Source organism: Balaenoptera acutorostrata, chromosome 5 (genome assembly GCF_949987535.1).
Source record: "Balaenoptera acutorostrata chromosome 5, mBalAcu1.1, whole genome shotgun sequence".
NCBI lineage: Eukaryota > Metazoa > Chordata > Mammalia > Artiodactyla > Balaenopteridae > Balaenoptera > Balaenoptera acutorostrata.
The window spans coordinates 76,847,244-76,872,007 of NC_080068.1; the positions used below are offsets into that span (position 1 = coordinate 76,847,244).

At 38.7% G+C, this 24,764-nt stretch overlaps 1 protein-coding gene across 3 annotated transcripts in view; it reads right to left on the minus strand.

The window, feature by feature from the left end:
- SLC30A9 (solute carrier family 30 member 9) overlaps positions 1–23,713 on the minus strand; it is a 76,386-nt gene extending 52,673 nt beyond the window's left edge. For 2 of the 3 annotated variants that reach the window (XM_057546762.1, XM_007178758.2), the window contains exons 1-2: positions 23,453–23,712; positions 12,681–12,833 (exon numbers count right to left, since the gene is read on the minus strand). In XM_057546762.1, coding sequence (XP_057402745.1) covers positions 12,681–12,833; positions 23,453–23,564 — 265 coding nt within the window. In that variant the 5' untranslated portion in view covers positions 23,565–23,712. Of the gene's footprint in view, positions 1–12,680; positions 12,834–23,452 lie in introns of all 3 variants that reach the window. The other variant, XM_007178759.2, reaches the window with a different exon arrangement.
- Between the last annotated feature and the right edge of the window lie 1,051 nt (positions 23,714–24,764).

Consider the following 24,764-nt stretch of genomic DNA (forward strand, 5'->3'; position numbering starts at 1 on the left):
AATGAAAGAAAACTAGAATCTACCTCACACCATAAACAACCAATTCCAGGTAAATTAATGACTTAATTAGGAGAAGATATATACAGCAAATATAATCAACAAAGGATAACTATCAAGAATATTTAACAATTCCTCCAGATCTATTAACAAAAAGACAACCCATTAGAAAAAATAAGGGCAGAAGCCAAGAACAAACTTGCACAGGAAAGGAAATACAAATAACCAATAAACATATGAAGAGATGATAGCCTCATTATTAACAGAATCCAAATGAAATCACAAGATGCTGTTTTACAGCCATCAGATTACAAAAAATAAAAAAATATGATAATACCTAATGTTGGCAAGGGTATGGAGCAACGGGAACTCATACACTGCTGGTAGAAATATAAACAGGCACAATTACCTTGGTAAACAAGTTGGCACTATCTAATAAAGTTGAACACAAGCATAACCTATTACCTAGCAATTCTACTGCTAGGTCAATATACTTGGCACATAGAAACTTGTACAAGGGTACAAGGAGAGAGGTACATGAACATTCGTTCAAAGCAGTACTGCGTTCTGTTTCAAACTGGAAACAACCCAAATGTCCATCAGCATGAGAACACATAAACAAACCATGTTATATTCATACAACAACATTTCATGGGGGTTGGGGGATGAATTGGGAGATTGGGATTGACATATATACACTACTATGTATAAAATAGGTAACTAATGAGAACCTACTGTACAGCACAGGGAACTCTACTCGGTGCTCTGTGGTGACCTAAATGGGAAAGAAACCCAAAAAAGAGGGGATATATGTATACGTATGGCTGATTCACTTTGCTATACAGCAGAAACTGACATAGCAGTGTAAAGCAACTATACTCCAATTAAAAAAAAAAAATTCATACAGCAGTGAAGAAGAATAAACATAATGGCTATCTTTCTTTGAGCAAGCACTATCCTAAGCACTTTACATGCATCAACTCAATTCACACAACAACCCCCAAAAGTACATGCTATAATTATCTCCATAAAAATTAATGAACTAGACACATACACCATTAAGATAAATCATAGCAAACAATTTTAATGAAAAAAGTAAATCACAAAAGAATACATACAATAGGGGCTTCCCTGGTGGCACAGTTGTTAAGAATCCGCCTGCCAATGCAGGGGACATAGGTTCGAGCCCTGGTCCAGGAAGATCCCACATGCCGCGGAGCAGCTAAGCCCGTGCGCCACAACTACTGAGCCTGCACTTTAGAGCCTGCGAGCCACAACTACTGAAGCCTGCGCACCTAGAGCCCGTGCTCCGCAACAAGAGAAGTCACGGCAATGAGAAGCCCGTGCACCACAACGAAGAGTAGCCCCCTCTCGCCACAACTAGAGAAAGCCCACATGCAGCAACGAAGACCCAACACAGCCAAATAAACAATAAATAAATAAATAAAATTAAAAGTTTAAAAAAAAAAAGAATGCAAGGTTCTCAGGTTAGGTGGTAAATTCCCAGGCGTTGATTTTATTATGCTTTCTAACTTACATATACATAGCATGTATTCTTTTATATGTATCAAACATTTTGTAATAAAAATCTCACCCTTAAAACCTTTTCTCTTATTATATTTATATCTTCATTCAATAATATAACATTTTGGAGCTTATTAACAATAGCTAACATTTACTAAGTATTTACCATGTGCCACATACAGTACACTATGTGTTTTACATGCATTATTTCATTTAATCCTCACAAAACTGCTCTGAGGTAAGTACTATTATTATCTTCATCTTATTCAGGAAGTTTTGGAACTTCCCTCAAAGTCACACAGCTAGTATTTTAAACATGGAAGTACAGTCAGGATTGAAACCCAAGTCATTTCGATTAGTCTCCTCTCTTAAACACTTTCCTACATTACGTCTATGTTTAAAATAATAATTGATTTATAAGTAGATATTTGTGTATTTTTGGGAAAAGAGGATAGAAGTGAAAACTGGATCAGCAACATGAAGATCACTGGCAACCTTCTGACAACAGCAGTTTCAGCAGGAAGAGTAGGGACGGAGCAACAGGTTGAGGTGAGAATGGGAGATGAGGAAGTGAAAGCAATATCTGGACTTTCAGTAAGAGCTGGAAAAGAGAATGGAATCAAGGAAATATTGATTTTATTTTATATAGAGGTGGAAATGATGAAATAAATGGAAATGAACCATTTCTACATATTTAGAATATGAGTATATATAAATGATAGGCAACACCATGAAACCTGACTGACTACTTGGTTACCTGATTTAGACTTCTGCCACCTTATTGTCTGACTTCAGTTTACCATCCTTTTTTTCCTTTGTTTTTATTTTTCTTTTGCCTATCCTGCCATCTGTTAGATTCATAAAGTTTTCTATATCCTCCTCTCACCCCACGCCCATGCTGGCTTCGAATTTATAAGATTATAGTTCTATTGTTTTCATGATTCCATTTAGAAATTTAACATACATACTTTCCTATAAATCTTTCTACCATCTGTTAAGTCATTCCCCATCTCTACCTTCCTCTGAACAAGCAAACTTTCTTGGGTCCTTTTGAATCAAGAAGACGATATCTTCAACTTGTACCCAACCTTGTCTTCCAACTGACATTGCCTTGTGAGTCATTTCAGTGATGAACTCTATGACAAGGTCTTCAGGAATATCTACTGACTCAGTATAAGGATTCTGGTCATCCCCAAACCCATACATCATACACTGTAATTCTTTAGAAAAAAGTTTCTTTCTTTTACCCTGTCCACCTTCTGCACCTCCTCCAATTTCTTCATTTTCTTCCTCAAAGGTGGGGTCTTCTTCTTCATCTGCCATCCCAGCAGCCAGCCCTATCTTATTACTCTTGACTAAAATTTTAGCATTTAATATAAAATGTTTATTATTTTTACTATCAATAATTAACTTTACCAACACATTTTATCCATTTCTTGCTTTTCACTGTCCCTTTTATATCCCAACGTTTCTTTCCCTGAGTTTACTCTGCATCTTATAGAAATACATATTTGAATAGTTTTTTCTTAATGTGGGTAGGTTAGTAGTAAATGATAGTCATCTTTATATATGTGAAATGTTTTTATTTTTGCCTTCCCTCTAGAATGATTATTTAGACAAGTATAAAATTCTAGGGTAACATTTATTTTTCTTCTTACCCTTTCATGGCTATTACTCCAAATCACTCCTCCCTTATTTTCTGCATATTGTTGCAGATAAAAAGTCTACTTCAAGAGAGCAACAATTGTACTGATAGCAGGCTGACTTTCTCTTTGGAAACTTTTAAGTTGGGTTGTTTTTTGTTTCAGTTTTGAAATCTATGGGGGTTTCTTTTCATTTACCCTGTTTAGTACTAAAAGTGTATTTTTGATCTGAAGATCCTTGTTTTTCTCAAATTCTGAAAAATTCTCATCCATTATCTCTTTATATATAATTTCTCCACCATTTCTCTATTCTCTCTCTCTCTCTCTCTCTGAAATGCCTATTAAATATAGGCTAGAGCTTCATGCCTTTTTAAAGCTTTTTCATTTTCTTGGAAAATCTTTTTGCTTTCCTATGCTCATTCAGGGTGAATTTCAATTTACTAATTCTCTACTTGACTATGGCTATTTATTAAATTCTTACTTTAGTGATTACACTTTCATTTGTAAGCTCTATAGTTGGCTCTTTCCCAGATTTCCTTGTTCTGCTTTTATTTCTGCCAGTTTGTATTTCAAAATATGAGTACTTCATTTATTCTTTTGAGGATATTAAACTTATTTAAAGCAATTCTGGGGACTTCCCTCGTGGTGCAGTGGTTAAGAATCCGCCTGCCGATGCAGGGGACATGGGTCTGAGCCCTGGTCCGGGAAGATCCCGTATGCCGCGGAGCAACTAAGCCCGTGCGCCACAACTACTGAGCCTTCGCTCTAGAGCCCGCAAGCCACAACTACTGAGCTCGCTAGCCACAACTACTGAAGCCCGCGTACCTAGAGCCCCTGCTCCACAACAAGAGAAGCCACCACAAAAAAAAAAAAAAAAAAAAAAGAGAAGCCACCACAATAAGCCCGGGCACCGCAACGAAGAGTAGCCCCCTCTCGCCACAACTAGAGAAAGCCCGCACACAGCAACAAAGACCCAACACAGCCAAAAATAAATAAATTAATTAATAAAAATAAATAAATAAAGCAATTCAGGCTGTTATTTTAACATCATCTGGAGTTAATTCATATTTGATTGTTGATTTTGCTGGCTTTCTTAGCATTAGGATTTACTGAGATATAACTGACATATGATGTTTTGTAAGTTTAAGGTATATAACATATTGATTCGATTCATTTATATATTGCAATATGATCCTTCGTGCACTTTTAAATTTTAGAATTTGCAAACTTATTCTGAAGGATATATCCTTTCACTCTCCTCCTCATGCTCTAGTGCCCAGAACTCAATCTGACCCTTCTGTCCTGAACCAGACCTCACACTGCCAGTTTGAAATTCCGACCCCTCAGTTCAGTCTCCAAGCCAGCAAACAGCAGGTTTCAGTTCACGTTCTTCCTCTTGCCTCCCTACCCAACAGCCTCCTACAACACAGAACCTCAGGTAACAAATGGAAGAGGCTAGCTTCAGCCTCCTGTTTGAGGGTGGGTGGCTAAGTTCATGCAGTGAGTCTGACTCCAATACCCGGGTATGCATGGAGCACTTATAGATCCATTACCCCAAACAAGCCAAACTCCTGGCTGCCAGTGCCTGCTTACAAACCCAGAGCCTGGCATGTTCTGTTCCACTTCTTGGACATAACATACCTTTTTTTGAGTCCAACTACTCCTTCAGTTTTCTCTTTGTATATTTTGTCTATCACTCCAGTAAGTGAGAAGCAGAACAGTTACCTCAGAGCATTCATTCAACAACGCTATTGCTATCTTGATCAGAATTTCTCCCTATCCACTGATTTCCCTTCTTTTAATGCTCTTATGTATAAATTAAATGTCAACAGAATAGGCATTAACAAAAGCAAAACTCTCTGAAATAAAAGCAAAAAATTCTTACATGTAAATTTTAGTATATCTCTTACTTTTCAGCAAAAGCCACTGGGGAAATAACTTAACATGGTACTTTTTTTTTCTTTTTTTTTTTAACATCTTTATTGGAGTATGATTGCTTCACAATGTTGTGTTAGTTTCTGCTGTATAACAAAGTGAATCAGCTATATGTATACTTATATACCCATATCCCCTCCCTCTTGTGTCTCCCTCCCACCCTCCCTATCCCACCCCTCTAGGTGGTCACAGAGCACCAAGCTTATCTCCCTGTGCTATGCAGCTGCTTCCCACTAGCTATCTATTTTACATGTGGTAGTGTACATATGTAAATGCTACTCTTTCACTTCGTCCCAGCTTACCGTTCCCCCTCCCCATGTCCTCAAGTCCATTCTCTACGTCTGTGTCTCTATTCCTGTCCTGCCCTTGTCTGTGTCTCTATTCCTGTCCTGCCCCTAGGTTCATTAGAACCTTTTTTTTTTTTTCAGATTCCATATATATGTGTTAACATACGGTTTTGTTTTTCTCTTTATGACTTACTTCACTCTGTAGGACAGACTCTAGGTCCATCCACCTCACTACAAATAACTCAATTTCGTTTCTTTTTATGGCTGAGTAATATTCCATTGTATATATGTGCCACATCTTCTTTATCCATTCATCTGTCGATGGACACTTAGGTTGCTTCCAACATGGTATGTTTTGGTAACTAAAACGTACAGAAAATCCAAAAAGGCTTTATTTTAACTATTCATCAGATCCTAAGTAGGTTCTGATGGCATATTAGTTAAAAAAAAAAAAGGCTTAAAAACACTTCTATTTAATTAATTAATAACTATGGCTTATAACATTTGACATTGATCAGTTAAATAACTGATATTTTATTTTTGTCTACCTACACAGCAAACTAATTCTAAAGCATCTTTATCTATAGAATCTATATATCAATTACTTAAAAATTTTGTTTTGGGGAATAGAGCCCTGGGCAGAGCAAAGTGAAGGGACAGGGTGGTAGAATAATAAGCTTTCAACACTCACCTAGTGTCTGAACAACTGAAATCTACTGTCTAAAGTTTCACAGACAACCCTCCTTTCTACAATGATCAAAGTCATTCAAACAAATCACATAAAATAAGTTGCTCTAAAACTGATACTTCTGGATATTCTTCTCACCACAAACTGTCTAGACATTACTAATTATATAGTGTTATGAATCACAGGGAGGTTTCTGGCAGCCTAGTGGTTAGGATTCTGGGCTTTCACTGCCATGGCCCAGGTTCAGTCCCTGGTTTGGGAAACTGAGATCCCACAAGCCACCCAGTGCAGCAAAAAAGAATCACAAACAAGAAATGCTAGTAGATGGCTCAAACACATGTATGAATACTTTTTTTGTACACCACCATCTTAATAAACTTACACTGGATCACTGGAGTAGAATCTTTATGATTTCAATAAGTAACCAGACATTCTATCCATGAATATCTCTAGAAATTTGTTTTAAGCTCAAGCCCTGGCTGTTTGCCACACATCTGCTGTCATTAGCAAAATTAAAACTGATTTTACTAAAATTTAAAACATCTGAATGCTCCTTAAAAACTGAAGGATTCCTTAGCAAGTCTCTGCCTCTTAATGAGCTGTTTCTGACTTTATCATGTGATCTGAATTATTCAGAAGTCAATCTCAAACTCTTAAATATACAAATTATCTTTCAATCAAGCAATTACTTGCCATCTATCTGATGGCTAACAAGGTCTAATTTGGCCTAAGCAAATTCTGAAAACTTGAGCCCAAAATAAAACCATCAATAAACACTGTACTCCTAATATAATAAAATAAACTAACATCTTAATTTCAGTCAGCAGAGAAAAAAGAAACCTAGTCACAGATTTCAATTTCAAGCCTTTTGTATAGTGGAACCAACATTAAATATTTTTGCCTGAGTCCATGTTCACCTCAGAAGAGCATTATAACATGTTTTACCTTTAATTATATTATTTCATCACCTGTTTCTTCTCCCATTTCAACGTTCTAATAAATATGCTTATTTCTGGAACTTAGGGACTCATGACACTCTCCATTCCTTCATCCTCTAATATCAAACTCTCAATCAATATTTACCCCAGCAGTTCTCCATCACCACAAGGAAAAGAGAAGAAACTGGCTAAAACTGCATAGTAAGCCCAAGAGAAGATGAGGCTTAGCGAAAAGGATGAAAAACAGGCATCATAAACATAAACACAGGTTTCTCAAGGAATCTGTAAAATCTTCCCGGTGAAAGACATCCAACTATAGGAAAGACAGTCTTGAAATGTTTATTCTTCTTCTTCAAATACTCTCTTCTCCTAACACCATACTCTCCTTGGCTTTTCTTTTACCTCTCCAGACTGCACCTCCTCAAGCATTCTTTGCAAGCTCCTCCTCTTCCACCTGTCCCTTACTCACTGGGGATTTTGTACTAGCTCTTATCTCCCCAATCTAAACTCTCTCCCTATACTGTCTCAAACACACTCATGACTTCAGTTACCACCTGGGTGTAGCTAATAAGTCCTAAATCTCTATCCCCAGGTTAGAACTCTATGCATTCACTTATTTACAAAATATTAAACCCCTACTATGTGCAAACCACTGCTCTAGGCACTGAAGTTCCTGCTATCACGAGGCTTGGAAACGGGGAGAAAAATAAAGCAGATACTGAAAGTAACAGTCAGTAATAAGTGTTAGCTACACAGAGAATTAAAATGAGTGTAATATTAAAGACTGACTGGGTGTGCAGAGCTGACACGTCATTTAAGGAGTAAATGACCAGGACTTCCCTGGTGGCGCAGTGGTTTAGAATCCGCCTGCCAATGTAGGGGACATGGGTTCCCTGGTCCGGGAAGATCCCATATGCTGCAGAGCAACTAAGCCTGTGCGCCACAATACTGAGCCTGTGCTCTAGAGCCCACGAGCCACAACTACTGAGCCTGAGTGCTGCAACTACTGAAGCCGCGAGCCTCGAGCCCGTGCTCCACAAGAAGCCACTGCAATGAGAAGCCCACGCACCACAACGAAGAGTAGCCCCCACTCACCACAACCAGAGAAAGCCCGCGTGCAGCAACAAAGACCCAACGCAGCCAAAAAATAAATAAATAAATAAATAAATTTATATTTTAAAAAAAAAAGATGTAAATGACCAAAAGGGTCAGCCACATGAAGGGCATCTTGGAAAGAAAAAGCAACTAGAGCAAACACCCTAAAACAAGAATAAGTTTGGGGCTTCCCTGGTGGCGCAGTGGTTGAGAATCTGCCTGCCAATGCAGGGGACACGGGTTCGAGCCCTGGTCTGGGAGGATCCCACATGCCGTGGAGCGACTGGGCCCGTGAGCCACAGTTGCTGAGCCTGCGCGTCTGGAGCCTGTGCTCCTCAGCAGGAGAGGCCGCGATGGTGAGAGGCCTGCACACCGTGATGAAGGGTGGCCCCCGCTTGCCCCAGCTGGAGAAGGCCCTCGCACAGCAGCGAAGACCCAGCACAGCCGTGGATAAATAAATAAATAAATTAAAAAAAAAAAAAAAAAAAAGAATAAGTTTGGTATTTTCTAAGAACCAAAAGGAGACTGGTTTGGCTGAAATATAATGAGAAAGTAAGAATGGAAGCAAGGAGCCCCGGGAGAGGCTACTGCAGTAATCCAGCCAAGAGATCATGTCTCACAGTAGAAAAGTAGTATAACCAACTGCCTACTAGTCATCTGTTAAGATGCCCCAGAGGCACCTATGATTCAGATGTCCAAGACTGAATCCTCACCTTCTCATTAATATATACTCCAGCTTTGGTATTCCTAATTTTATTTTTTTATAGATTAATTATTTTATTTATTTACTTTTGGCTGTGTTGGGTCTTCGTTGCTGCACGCGGGCTTTCTCTAGTTGCGGCGAGCGGGGGCTACTCTTCGTTGCGGTGCGTGGGCTTCTCATTGCGGTAGCTTCTCTTGTTGCAGAGCACAGGCTCTAGGCGCACGGGCTTCAGTAGTTGCAGTACGCAGGCTCAGTAGTTGTGGCTCACAGGCTCTAGAACACAGGCTCAGTAGTTGTGGCACACAGGCTTAGTTGCCCTGCGGCATGTGGGATCTTCCCAGACCAGGGATCAAACCCACGTCCCCTGCATTGGCAGGCAGATTCTTAACCACTGCGCCACCAGGGAGGTCCCCTAATTTTAGAAATCAATGAAATCACCGACACAATCACCCAATCCAATCCAGTAACCATGCACTGTCCTTTACTTGACCCTCTATTTCGGTCCCCCAAATTCAATCAACAGGTCTTAATTATTCAGCTCCTAAATCTCTTGTGTTCACCTACTCCCTTAAAAAAATCATTGACATTAACCTAGACTACAGCCTCATTTGTATTACTGTTTTCAGTCTCCCTCCTTTGCAATCTGTTTTCCAGTCTGCATCTAGTTATCTTTCTAAAATCTTAAGTCTGATTAAGTACTTCCTCTACTTAAAATACTCCAATAGATTTCCACTGCCTACAAAACAGCCCAAACTCCTGAACAAAACCCTAATCTGACTACTGTTTACCTCTTGAGTTTCACCCCTTGTACTTTCAAAACTACCAACCCCACCACGAGGTCCTCTACTCACTAGTCTAGTCACACTAAGTTACTTGCAGTGTTACCTTTTTTCTCCACCATTCATCACACCAATGCCTACTTTCAGGTCACTAATTAGATATCATTTCCTATGGAAACCTTCCTCAACCACTCAAGACTCAGTTAGGTGTCCCTCCAGCACACAGTATTTCTTCTATCACAGTATTTACTATACTTTTTTTGCTTAATTTTCTATTTTAGTAATAAAGAGAATATAAACTCAGAGAGTCATTCTCATTTGCTGCCATATAAAAAGTGCTCAATAAATATTCCTTGAATAAATTAATGAATAAATGAATAAATAAAGGACTTCTTTTTAATGCTGCACAGCAGACTAGAAAAAAACTTTTCAAATGCATTGCTAAGCTAGCAAAATGATGTGAAGAGGGCAGAAATGAAGGGAAAGCAGGACCTCTGTAGAATAAGAGAGCAGACCAAAGCCAGTTTTTTCCCGATGATTTCTGCTGAAGCTTACATTCTTTGAGCTTCTACTTCCACAGCTGCAAGGGGCATGGGAGAAAAAAGAATAAAACTAGGTTCTGCTAAAGATGGAGAGTCTAACAGGAGATACCCGGAAAAAAAGCTAGACACTTGGCATTGCTGTGACCTAGCAAAAACACACAGAGAAGAGGATAGCAAGGAAGCAAGCCTGCACCTACTCTGGTGTCACATAGTGGAGAAGAAAAAAACTCCCCTGAAAATCCTAAGGATAAGGCAGCTCACACAAGTTTATAGTCTGAATTCATGCTACCAACGTGGTCCAAAAATCTTAAGCTGACTTTAATTTAATGTGGTCCCAAGTTGTGTCCCCAGCAGCTAACAGAGGCAAACACAAACTCTCTATGCAGGAACACATCCTCAATCAGAGACATCAAATAGTTCCAAGATATAAAACTATATGGAAAATGAACACTTCTCAGTTTAAAAACAGATAGGGCATCATGAATGAGAGCAAGAAACAGAGGAAAAAGATAATACAGTAAGAACCAAAAGATTTCAGATAGCAGAATTTTCAGTCACAGATTATAAAATAGCTATGTTTAATATGCCTAATAATAGAGAAGTTTGAAAACATAAGCAAGGAACAAGAGACCAACCAAGCAAGATGAAAAATAGAAATAATTTCTAGAAATGAAAAATATAACCATTAAAATTAAAAACACAACAGATGTACCAACCAGCAGATTAGAGGCAACTAAAGAGGGAATTAGTGAACTAGGTAGACCTAAGGAAATAATCCAGGATCCAGGCCAGAAAGATAAAGAAATACAAAGTATGTCAGAGAGGTTTAGAGACAGGGAAAATAAAGCAAGAAGATCCAAAATATTTCTAACTAGAGTTCCAAAAGGAGATAAAAGAGAAATGAGAGGGGGTAATACATACTTCAAGGGACAGTGACAGAGAATTGTAGAATTCCAGAATTGTATTGATAGAAAAATGCCAATTCTCAGATCCAGGAAGCCCAACAAATCTCAGGCAGGGTAAATATAACGAAATACACACCTAGTCACTTCATAGTAAAACTGCAGTTTACACCAAAGAAAAAGACTTTCAAAATAAAGTTAATCAAATTTAAAAAGCAGACAAACAGAAAAGACATGGAAACAAAGGCATGATATCTGACTTCTCAACAGCAACAGTGAAAGCCAAAAGACAATGGAATAGGATATTAAAATGTGCCTTTACCATGAAAGATCCTCACCTAAAGGAATTTCTATAGGATGTATTCTACATCAGACAGAAAGAGCAGAGAAATAAGAAAAGATGGTTAACAAAGATTTTAGATAAATTTAAACAAATAGCAATGTTTATTTTATAGAAGGAAAAGAGAGCAGAATAGACACAAAATACTAGCAAACAAATCACATGTAAGTTCGGAGGGGGGTGACCAGAGTTAAAACATTCTAAGTTCTTTGTACTTTTCAGAAGGAAAGTAAACTTTTCAATTACCTTTAGACTTTAGTACAGACATAAAGTATATAACTCCCAAGCAAGTGTGTGTTGTTTCTGTGTATGAGGGAGAGGGGATAATGGAATGAGAAAAAAAAAAGGTTTTTTTAGAAGGCAAAAAAGGAATTAAAAAAAAAAAAAAAACGCACAGGGAAGCACATGATACAATGGCAGACATATGTCCAAACATATCGATGATTACAGTAAATGTAAACAGACTAAACTTTCAGTTAAAAGACAAAGATTATCAAATTAGGACAAAAAAGGTTAAAGCCAAAGGACAGGAAAAATTATACCAGGCAAATACCAATGAAATCTGGTGGAGATGTCACTAAAAAAAAAAAAGAGTTGTTACATAACAATACAAGGTCTAATTCATCAGTGTTATGTAACAATTCTACATGTGTATGCATCTAACAACATAGCTTCAAAACACACAATGCAAAATTTTAGGTAAAACTAAAAGAAAGAATGTCAAATCTACCATCAGAGTTACTATGGCTTAAATTCCTACTTTAGAAAAGAAAGGTTCAAAATTAATGAGCAAAATAGCTAACTGATAGTTAAAAAATGAATAACAGAGTAAATACAAAGGAAGCAGAAAGGAGAATATATTTAAGGTAAGAGTAGAAATTAATGAAATAAGAGACAAACATATGATATAAAGTAAAAAAAATTACTTGCAAAAATAATAAAATAGACAAAGCTTTGGCAAAATTAATCAAGAAAATAAGACAAACACCACTAGGAATGGAAAAAAGGGTGTAACTACATATGCTGCTAAAAGTATACAGAGAGTACCATGAACTTTATGTCAATAAATTAAAAATTTAGTTGAAGTGGATAAATTCCTAGAAAAAAACAGAACTTACCAAAATAGAGTCAAAATGAAATAGAAAAATTAAAAGAAATTAAGTTAGTAGTTTAATGACTCCTCACCAAGAAAACACTAGTCCAGATGGTTTTACATGTAAGTTCTATCAAACATTCAAGGAACAAATAATCTTATGCAAACCATCCCGGTATACAGAAAAAAACTATTTTAAAAGATTTATACATACCTGCTTCATCAAATGATGGTACTTTTTCCATTTTGTGAGTTTGTGATCCCTGTCCTTCTTTCTGAACATTTGTGGAATACAACTTTACTTGATTCAGTGTGCAACAGGGAACAATATTTGAAAAGCTTCCAAATGTCACTAAATTCTGCCATTCTAAAGAAAAAATTTTTTTTAATTTCAAACAAACTAATAATAAGGATTTTTATACCCAATAAAACATATCTCCTATGATAAGAGAATAATTTTATAGAATAACAGTAAAAAACTTTCATCCTGTTAAATATCCAAATGGACAATGCTAAGTCACCCTTTCCATGGAGGTGTTTCATTGAGCCCTAGGTATACAGGGTCTATATTTTGTAAAGGAAAAGAAAATATTCCTTTTTTTCCCCTAATTTGCAAATTTATTTACATGGAAACTTTTAAAATTATATAAAATCAAAATATTCGTATTATTCAGCTGTTCTGAAAGGTCTCTGGCATATAAAAGATATTCTTTATCTTGTATGCTGGTTGCATGATTAAAAAAATGGCATAATGTACTTTTCAGAATAAGAACTCTGAGAGGGGGAAGGTCAGGAGTGTGTCCTACTCAAAATTACCCTGCATCTTCCTTCTGCTAGCTGGAGATTGAGTCATCTTTCATTTCACAATCAATATGTGAATTATATTAATCAGTCATTCATACTGTCACTGATGTTTTTAAATCAGATAATTAGATCAACATTTGGTGAGATTTCTCAGTATATGGGAATTCTAATTGAGGGAAGAATAGAAGACTAATTACAAAGCACTTTAGCTGTTGCATCTGGGTTGACTGTGAGCTTTAGAGGACTGAAATACAGAAGGAAAATATATTCCACATTTGCATCCAAGTGGTAGAAAAGTAAATCTATCTGTCTCTACTCTCATGTGACCCTCTTGCTTTTATTTTTTTACGATGAGTACTTAAAACTCGAAAATCTTGTTTAGGTATAATTTATATATTTTCTAAAGTTTTAGGTGAAGTAATGAAATTATATCATTAGAAACAGTCAAGTTTCTCCAAGAGTGGAGGGTTAAGCACTTAAGAGTTGAAACTTTTCTAACTGCTTAATAATGATCTTCCCAAAATGTTAATTCATGTATGTGCATGTGTAGATTTCCTTCCAAAATCAAGAAAAATAAATTTTTTAATGGCTCAGAGAATTCATCAGGAACATCAATTATTGTGAACACTGAAGATAATCTGAAAAGCATGAGGGACATAAGGCAGCATAAGTATTCACTCAAATTCCAGGCTTAGAACTTGTTTTCTTCAAAAACTTTCTGATGCCATCTTATTCTTTCACTTATTTGGCAAATATTTGTTGAAGGCCCAGTATGTTTTTGTTGTTGTTGTTGTTTTTAATTAATAAATTTATTTATTTATTTTTTGCTGTGTTGGGTCTTCCTTGCTGCGTACAGGCTTTCTCTAGTTGCAGCGAGCGGGGGCTACTCTTTGTTGCGGTGCGTGGGCTTTTCATTGCGGTGGCTTCTCTTGTTGAGGAGCACGAGCTCTAGGCACGTGGGCTTCAGTAGTTGTGGCACATGGGCTCAGCAGCTGTGGCTCGCAGGCTCTAGAGTGCAGGCTCAGTAGTTGCGGTGCACAGGCTTACTTGCTCCATGGCATGTGGGATCTTCCAGGACCAGGGATCAAACCCGTGTCCCCTGATTGGCAAGCAGATTCTTAAACCACTGCACCACCAGGGAAGTCCCCCAGTATGTTTTTTTGATCATTTGCCTCTACTTATTAAAGGCTGAGTAAAGTGAATATAACAATGTATCTTCTTGCACGTTAAAATATGTAGCCTACCAGCAAAATTAATTAGTGAAGAAAGGGTTAAAGCAAATTCTCCTAAGAAACCCACCCTCCAGGAAAGCATCTTCTTCACCACAGCCACTGGTGTTCCGACTTGTCAGCCCTATTCAAAATATCTTTTGTGATTATTACCTAACAAAAACACTATGACACCAACATTTTTTTTACCCACTGATGAAACACTTCTATAGAGACTGTGCTAAGGTGTTTAAAGAGGAATTACTACAGTCTAAAAATCCTTCCTCAAAAGAGGACAATGTTTTCATGACTTGATCCTAGATCTTTTTCAAGGTTCTCCTTAATTTTTAAAACATGCTATTACAGAAAATTTCAAATATATGCAAAGGTAGAAAAAAACAGTACAATAAACGTACACATACTCATTACTTCAACAATTATCAACTCATGGCCAACCCTGTTTCATCTCTGCCTGCACCAGCATCTCCCCACCTACATATTAATTTGATGTAAATCTCAGACATAAAGTAGTTTCATTCATAAATATTTCAGTATGCATTCTAAGAGATAAGAACTTTTTAAAACATAGCCATACCACCATTGCAAGTAAAAAAAAAATCCTTAATATCATCAAATATCCTCAATTTCCAATTTCCACTGTTACAAGTCATAATTTTTGTGTATGTGAACAGATCCTAATTTGGTCCACATGCTGCAATTTGACTGAGATGTCTTTTAAGTCTCTTTTCTACAGGATATGTGTTTTAGAGCAATTTTTATATTGAAGAAACCAGCTGTTCGTACTAAATTTTTGTCCTGGTTGTTTTCCAGTCTGAATTTTACTGATTTAATTCCCATGGTGTTGTTTAACCTGTACTTCTATGTGTTCTATAAATCGATGGACATAAAGGCTTTATCCAAATTCAGGTTCCTTTTTATTAGGACAACACTACTTGATTAAGTGGTGATGTGTTCTTTAACCAAGAGCCGCGTAATATTTGGTTGTCTCTATTTGTGATAGTGTCTGCTGTTGTTCAATGCCTAGAATCATTTATTCCTTAGGTGGTTACAAAATGGTGATATTATAGTTTTATCACTTCATTTTTTTAATCAGAATACTTCTACAAAGAGAAAATTCCCTTCATGTATTTGGTTATCCAGCAGTATAGTTCATATAGGAAAGTCAGGCTGAATGCTTAATTTTTTCCCTTTATTTACCAGTTCTCAAAATAATGAGTTCACTACCTACCATCCTACAATAGTGACACAATAATTTGCATGTGTATGTATCATTATGATTCCATAGATTTAAACATTATTTGATGTATATCAATCCATTTTAGTAATTATCCTGATTTACGTCCAAACTGTCCATCCCATTTTGGGCCAGTAGGGGTCTCTTCAAATTGACTCCTGTGTCCTTTTCTTTTTTTGGCCTCTCCCCACGACTTGTGGGATCTTAGTTCCCTGACCAGGGATCAAACCCTTAACTTCAACAGTGAAAGCGCAGAATCCTAACCACTGGACCACCAGGGGATTCCCAACTCCTGTGTCCTTTGACACTATCTTAGTAATCTTGATAGCTTCCTTGCTCACCGTTTCAAAAAGTAATTAATTTTTAACTTTAGTAGGATTTTAGGTTATCAGCTTTAAAAGTACACATTTGCCATGAATACAAGATTGAAAATTACACAGAAATTGCAGAGTATGTTTCTACCTTTAACATTTTATATTCTAAAAAATACACAGGACCACATTTGATTCAATAAAACAAACAGAATACCTAACACATGGCAGTAGAAACTCAACCATTTGTTGAATAAATTACTGAATTTGTTAATTAATTCTAGGAAGCAGAAAGACAGTAAAAAAAATTAACCACCATTGATACCCTTTCTTCAAGGTGACTTCTAAAATAAACTATGTTATGGTACAGATTAGTCTTTAGTTTGGTGCTCACTACGCTACGGGCCTGGACAAGGAACTTCTCCTTGCTGCATATACAAGGCTGTTCATCGAGACTGCAGAGCTACTGGTATCTTATCAGTCTAGTCGAAACAATCACTTTTCTCTGCTTTTATTTTACTGTTACTGCCTCTGCAACTCCTAATAACATTGCTACTGATCACCCTTTGTCCTCTCTCTCCAATCTTGTTTGTCACCTACCACTTACTCTGGCTTTTGGAGGAAATTTAGCCTTTTCATACTACAACAATACAAAAAACTCTTTTTCTCCCATGCAAACTGACAATTCTGTCTACTGTGCATGTTGCTTCTGCAATAATAATAACTAAAAACAAACAAAAAGATTTCTTAATGGTTTGAAATGTTTTGCTTCAGGCTAATTTCAGGACCAGAGACAAACTTGCACCTAAGTCTTCCAGAGATCAGTCTCTTTTCTTAAGAGACCACTGCAGGAACTTCCCTGGTGGTCCAGTGGTTAAGACTCCGTGCTCCCAATGCAGGGGGCCCAGATTCGACCCCTGGTCAGGCAACTAGATCCGGCATGCCGCAACTAAAGATCCCGCACACAGCAATGAAGACCCTGCAGCACGCAACTAATATCCAGCACAGCCAAATAAATAAATATTTTTTTAAAAAACAAAAAAAAGAAAGAGAGACCATTGCAGATGGATGGACCTAGAGATTATCATACTAAGTGAAGTAAGTCAGACAGAGAAAGACAAATATCATATGATATCACTTATATGTGGAATCTAAAAAATGATACAAATAAACTTATTTACAAAACAGAAACAGACTCACAGATATAGAAAACATACTTACGGTTACCAAAGGGAAAAGAAGGGAGGGATAAATTAGGACCTTGAGATTAACATATATACACTACTATATATAAAACAGATAAACAACAAGGACCTACTGTATAGCACAGGGAACTACATTCAATATCTTGTAATAACCTACCATGGAAAAGAATCTAAAAAAGAATATATATATGTATATTCTGAAAAATATACATCCTGAAAAAGAATATACGTGTGTGTATGTATAACTGAATCATGATGTTGCATTAAAAAAAGCAGGAGACAAAATAATACAGCTTGATTTCAACTATTTAAAAATGCTACTGGTGAAATATCTGGATTATGCATAATTTTTACTCTACACCTTATACTTTTCTGTATTTTCCCCAAATGCCTAAAATTTTAAATTAAAAATACATCCATTGTTAAATTACTTCAAATATTATACTGCTAATAGTAACACACTGACTATCTTTAGTTTACTTTTATGCTTTCAGCTAACAAAAAATGCAGGAAACTCCCTCTTATGTCTAATCATCTGGCAAGCAAAAGGGTGACCTAGACCAGGTGGCTCAACCTTCAGCACTACTGCCGATGTGATTTTTCACCAGAACAGAGTAAGCAATAGGGAATCCTTTTTTTTTTTTTTTTTTGGAGTATGTAAAGAATATACAACTTCCTGCACTGCATCTTGGCACACCAACTCTACTGCCTTGCTTAATTCTTGTAAATATTTGCTTAGGAAAAGGGGAAAAAAAATATCGAATACATTAAGGATTTGCCAAGTGCCACCGTACGAAATGCTTTACCTGTATTATCACACTATAATTTATATCTCAAAACATACCTCAAAGCCATCTACATCTCTCCATCTCCACTGCTAACTACCATGGCCCAACCACAATCCTGTTTCCACAGGTAACTCTAATTAATAGCCCCCAGTGATCTCCTTATTTACACTCTTCCCTTTCCAACCCATTCTCTACACAGTAGTCAGAATGATATTTTTAAAACACTTCCTTTTTTTTTTAAACCTACAACCCAAAAGGCTATGATACCTCCCAAATCTCATTTCACACACCCCTCCCCTTCCAACCATACTCCAGCCACAGCACGTTTCCTCCTGCTCCTGAACACAAGTCTAGTCTCTAGGGTCTCTATTTGCTCTGCCTGGATTGCTCTTTGCCCCAGATGTTCAGCTGGCTTTGCTCATTTTCACTTTTCATGCCTTGGCTCAGTCACCACCTCCTCAGAAAAGCTGGAGTCCCAGGCCAGAATAGCTAATGAATGGCCCCTGCTAGCTACCTTCTAGCCCATCACACCCTGCTTATTTCCTTTACAGCATTTAGATATGTTTCCTCATTCCTCATTTCCAGAAAAGGTGTAAACTGTGTCTGTCTTGTTCAGTACTACACCACCAGCAACTACAATGCCTGGTACCTCTTTCCTGAATGATCCTCACTCACAAAAACCCTATGAAGCACATACCGTGGTTAACCTCATTTTACAGGTAACCCTATTATTAACCTGAAGTACACAGAATCATGCTGTCAGCCTGCCAAAATGGTCTTTTATAACTGTCAATGTTCCTATTAGTTATTTAAGGGGTTAAATTCCCACTCTACTTTTCGTATGGTAATACTAGCAGATTGCAGACAGAAATTTAAAAATACAAAGGTCAATTTCTATATTTTTAAACTATACTTTTATTAATCTCGGACTTAAGCAAAAGCACGTATCTGTTGATTTGGCATGTAGTCCTTAAAGGAGCATCCTCCCATCTCAAATCATTGTCAAATGAGGCAAGACATAAATACATGAAAAAATAAAATAAGTGCTTATGCAAAGCCAAAAGAACTTTTTTTAAAAAGGGTGTATTTACTAGAGAAACTAAGTAATATTTTTATTATTTAAAAGTACATGTTGGGCTTCCCTGGTGGCGCAGTGGTTAAGAATCTGCCTGCCAATGCAGGGGACACAGGTTCGAGCCCTGGTCTGGGAAGATCCCACATGCCACGGAGCAACTAAGCCCGTGAGCAACAATTACTGAGCCTGCGCGTCTGGAGCCTGTGCCCCGCAACGGGAGGGGCCGCAATAGTGAGAGGCCCGCGCACCGCGATGAAGAGTGGCCCCCGCTCGCCGCAACTGGAGAAAGCCCTCGCACAGAAACGAAGACCCAACACAGCCAAAAATAAATTAAAAAATAAATAAATAAATTAAAAAAAAAAAAAAGTACATGTTTGTGTAGATCATTTGAAAAACACTAAAGTTAATAAAGAAAATTTTCTAGAGAAAGTCACTGGTAATATCATAGTATATATTCTTACTACATTTTTTCTAGTTTCAAGAGCATTTTCCCATGTCACTAAATATTCTTCTAAATTATGATTTAAAAAAAAAATGTTTGCATCTATCACCAGCCCTTAATAACTGTACCAGGGCTTCCCTGGTGGCGCAGTGGTTAAGCACCCGCCTGCCAATGCAGGGGACACGGGTTCGAGCCCTCGTCTGGGAAGATCCCACATGCCGCAGAGCAACTAAGCCCGGGCGCCACAACTACTGAACCTTCGGTCTAGAGCCCGTGAGCCACAACTACTGAGCCCGTGCTCCACAAGAGAAGCCACCGCAATGAGAAGCCAGCACACCGCAACAAAGAGTAGCCCCCACTCACTGCAACCAGAGAAAGCCTGCGCACAGCAACGAAGACCCAACACAGCCAAAAATAAATAAATAAATTTATAAAGATAAAATAATTGTACCATAACGCTTCCAACTCTTCTTAACTGTAAACGTTACCTATTTACTACTATTAATAATAAACTTGTGCACAGACTTTAATATGTATCTGATTATTTCTTGAAAGCAAATCCCTTTAAATAGAATTGTTGGGTGAGAAGGCATATACCTTTAAAGTTCTTTTTTTTTTAAAGTAAGGTTTTATTTATTTATTATTTATTTATCTTTTGGCTGCGTTGGGTCTTCATTGCTGCACGCGGGCTTTCTCTAGTTGCAGCGAGTGGGAGCTACTCTTTGTTGCAGTGCATGGCTTCTCATTGCAGTGGCTTCTCTTGTTACAGAGCCTGGGCTCCAGGCGCGCGGGCTTCAGTACTTGTGGCTCGCGGGCTCTAGAGCGCAGGCTCAGTAGTTGTGGCACACGGGCTTAGTTGCTCCGTGGCATGTGGGATCTTCCCAGACCAGGTCTCTAACCCGTGTCCCCTGCGTTGGCAAGCGGATTCTTAACCACTGAACCACCAGGGAAGTCCTAAAGTTATTTTTAACACAAAGAATAACTGACCTCCAAAACACTGTTCAACTAACTATATGTCCCAATCAGCAGTAAGAGAGTTCCTGCTTTCCTGCACCCCCAATATGAAGAATCACTATGAAAAACTTAGCTAATATGAGACAATGAGTAGTAAATCCTTTAGACTTATATTTCTATGCTTATTCGTTAAGTATGGAACATTTTTGCATTTTTATTGGCTACTCGAATGGCTTTATGAAAGCATTCATTTCCTTTGCCCATTTTTCTACTGGAATGTACGTTGGTTTGTAAAAACTCTTTATAAATTAGAGATACTAACTTTATAAGTGCACTGTGCAATACAGTAGTCACTGTTTACTGAGCACTTGAAATGTGGAGTCTGAACTAAGATGTGCTGTAAGTGTAAACTGGACTCCAGAGACGGTAAGAAAAGATAATGTAAAATATCTCAATAATTTTTATATTGATTACGTGTTGAAATATTTTGAATATACTGGATAAAATATATTAATAAAATTAATTTCATCTGTTTTTAATTTTTAAATTTTGGCTATCAGACAAATCAAAATTACATACATGGTTCGCATTATATTTCTTTTGGACAGAGCTGCTCTAGAATATTGTCTTCCTTTTTGCCTTTAAATGTTTTCAGTGTTAGTTTGACCCACAGACATTTCTCATTTTTAAGTATGCAAATGAAGCAGTTGTTTCCTTCAAGATATCCTCTGACTTATTCTTTATAAGTTTTTCCCAGCCACACAGCAGTTTTAGAAGCATAAACTAAACTTTATTTCTTGACAAAGAAAAATATTTTTTAGAATTTTTTCCCAAAAGTTCTGCAAATATTTTCTTCATACGTGCATCCAACTTAGTACTCTTTTTAGTTAGTACTCAGTACTCTTTAGTACTAAGTACTAAAGAGTACTTAGTACTCTTTTTCTAAATAAATTTTTTAAGCTTTATCATAATTATGGTTGCCCTTTTAAAAACTGTTTCAGTATTTTTGAAACTAAATTTGCACAAACAAGGTTATTTTTTACATCTACTGTTTTTAAGCATGAAAGCACATTTTAATTTTTTGGTAATAAACACTGCAAACAACTTCTCATTCATTCCGACTGGTGAGATAGGTGATTATTATCTGTAGTTCACAGAGGGATGAGACAAAGAGCACATAATTTTCGACTTGACAGCGACAGAGAATAATGGATTACAAATTACACTATTTCAACTTTTTTTTACCCACTCTTAAAGGGCAGTTTAGACTAAATTCAACAGCCACTCCACGTAATTTAAGTGTAAAATGCCGAAACTGCTTGGTCAATAAAAGCAACTAGGCCAGAAAGTTTAGTTGGGGATTTTGGAGTACAGTACAACCAGATGAATCATTTTGTTCTCAAGAGAATCAGGTACATTTTCCATTATAGGAAAACTCCACAGTTACACGTTTTTATCACTACCAAAACGTGCCAAGAACAGTGCTGTTAAAATCAACCCTTGCGAAATTTTAAGAGCCAGTTTTTACATTTATTGCAAATAAAAGATAGGACCGTATTCTAAAATAATTGCACAGCATAGGCATTATTTTAGCTTATGTTACTTATAAACTTGAATGACTACGACTTCCAACTTCTACTGCAAGGTCACAAACATGCTACAAGTTTTTTCGAACATAAATTTTGGGTAAATGTTTCTGTAAATACTCTTTTCATTCCCAAGACTCTGGGGGATTACATCAGGCGTGGATTTGGTTCTGTCTCTTCCCTCATTGTTCCTAACAGTTCGCAAGTGTCAAGCAACCTATGGCATGCCAATGACGGCAAAAACGGAGGTAAGCCTGATTAAAACTTGCAAGTTCAAGGTTATTTTGTAAACTGTCAATTTAAATTTGAGTCAGAAAAGACTGTTGAAAAAGAGGGATAAAACCTCCCGATAACCACTTTTTTCTGGGTTACAGCTCCAGTAGACACTTTTTCACCAAAAAGATTGTTCAACCGAACTGGGCTCATTCAATAATTCTAGGATGGTCATACCCCCATCTTAAAGGATGACTCGTAAATGCTGCGTAGCAACCCCCAAATTCCTCCTTAGAAAATTTAATAACACAGGTTGGGAGTACGAGAAAAGGAACAGGGTAAGAAAATCTATTCGGGGGCTTCCCTGGTGGCGCAGTGGTTGAGAGTCTGCCTGCTAATGCAGGAGACACGGGTTCGAGCCCTGGTCTGGGAAGATCCCACATGCCACGGAGCGGCTGGGCCCGTGAGCCACAGCTGCTGAGCCTGCGCGTCTGGAGCCTGTGCCCCGCAACGGGAGGGGCCGCGATAGTGAAAGGCCCGCGCACCGCGATGAAGAGCGGTCCCCGCACCGCGATGAAGAGTGGCCCCCACTTGCCGCAACTAGAGAAAGCCCTCGCACGAACCGAAGACCCAGCACAGCCAAAAATAAATAAATAAAATAAATTAAAAAAAAAAAAAAAGATATACATTCTTTAAAAAAAAAAAAAAAAAGAAAATCTATTCGGTCAAAGTGCTCAAAAAAGGTAAGGCGGTGAGCTCAAAAGACCCTGGAACTTTGTGGAGTCAGCAATTTCGCACTGCCTGCGCGGGGAGGCGGGCGGTCACCGCCGGGCACTGCGATGCTCACGTATCGTTTTATCTGAAACGAAGTGGTCCGTTTCACGGATGCGACCCGGCCCGAGAATTGCCCCCAAATGCCCGCGGGGGCCGTGCTAGGACCGTAGGCGAGAGCAGGATCAGGGAGGCCTGTAGGGGCCCCCGCCGGCTGGGCAGGCTGAACTGCAAAGGCGGAGGCCCGACAAGAAGGTTCTGGGGTTGGGAAAGGGCCAGGCGGCATACTCCCGAGGCTAGGCGCCCGGCGCCGAGGCCGGCCTTGTCTTCCAGTCCGGCTTCCGCGGAGTCAGAGGCCGGCGCAGCACACTCACCCTGGAGGTCGCTGGAGCCGCAGGCTACCGCCCTGCAGCGCAGGCGGAGCCGGCACAGGGAGGACCAGCTACATCTGTGGGCCGCGGCGGCGGCGGCCAAGCCCGGTAACATCCTGGCGGGGCAAAGGCCCCCACTCGGACACCGCCTGCTACCTCCGCGCCGCCGCCGAAACCAACTGACTCCATAGACCGGACACTACCGAACACCGACGCCTGCGCCGCCGCAGGCGGCCTTAGCGAACTCGGAAATGGTAACATATTTTAAAGACCTGGCCGAGGAGGCAGCGGAAATGACGTACGCGCGGAGCGCGAATCGCGAGACCTTGCCCCGGACCAGCTTGGGAGGGCGTGGCTGCGCAGAAAGTTTGGCGTGTTCCCCTTGTCTTAATGCGCTACTACTTCTGCACCTTGCTTGGGTATCTACAAGTTAATTGTTTGCTTCTTAACCGCCAGGAAAGCCTTGGGAGAAGTGACAGCCGTTGAGTGCTCTGCCTATTTTTCTTTTTTCTGGGCGATGGTGTTGGAAATGGGAGGTAAGGTGGGAAGGAAGGACAGTGGCCTTCTGAGCCTCTCCCTCTCCAGAGCCTTTCTGGATAAGCCCAAGCCTAGGCTAATTTGTCCTCAGTGCCCTCGGAACCTGGAACACAGTACATCACAACAGCGTTGTGTAGCCATTACCGTGAAGGCAAGTACCCACAGAATCAGTTAACTGGCCCTAGTAACGTTTGAACCTCGGATTCCTGTCTGTAATATACAATACTAAGACTTATACGTTCAGGATTTGTCTGGGTAAAAGCAGATGTGCAGACATGCAAACAGGAGTCAGTCTGGCCCCAGGGAGAAAGAGACGAGAACAATATTCACCAAGCATTAACTGTGTTGGTTATCTGACATGCTCATTCAGGTCTTAGCTCAAACTGCAATGAGGCCTGCCTTGACCACCCTAGCTATTGTAGGGGAGCAAAATTTGCCACCCCAAAATGGGTTTCTTTGGCAAGAGAATTAATTTAGGCTGATTTTTTTTTTTAAGGGCCAAAAGACTCATCACCTTTGACCTTTCCCCTGCCTAAAAGAATATAGATAGAGAATCTGTTCCAAGAAGGCAGCTATCACCATAGATAACTGTAGTACAAACTAGGTTTGTAGACAGGGAGGAACCTAGCAAAGTCGGCTTGTTAAAATTCCTCTCTGGACTATTGTCTCTGTGGGCCCAGCAAACATTTGTTTACCAAACATTTGCTTTTTTGTCTCCTTGCCAGTTGCCTTCCTCCCCTTGGAAGTCCCGAACTACTACCCCCAGCATCCTCTTTTT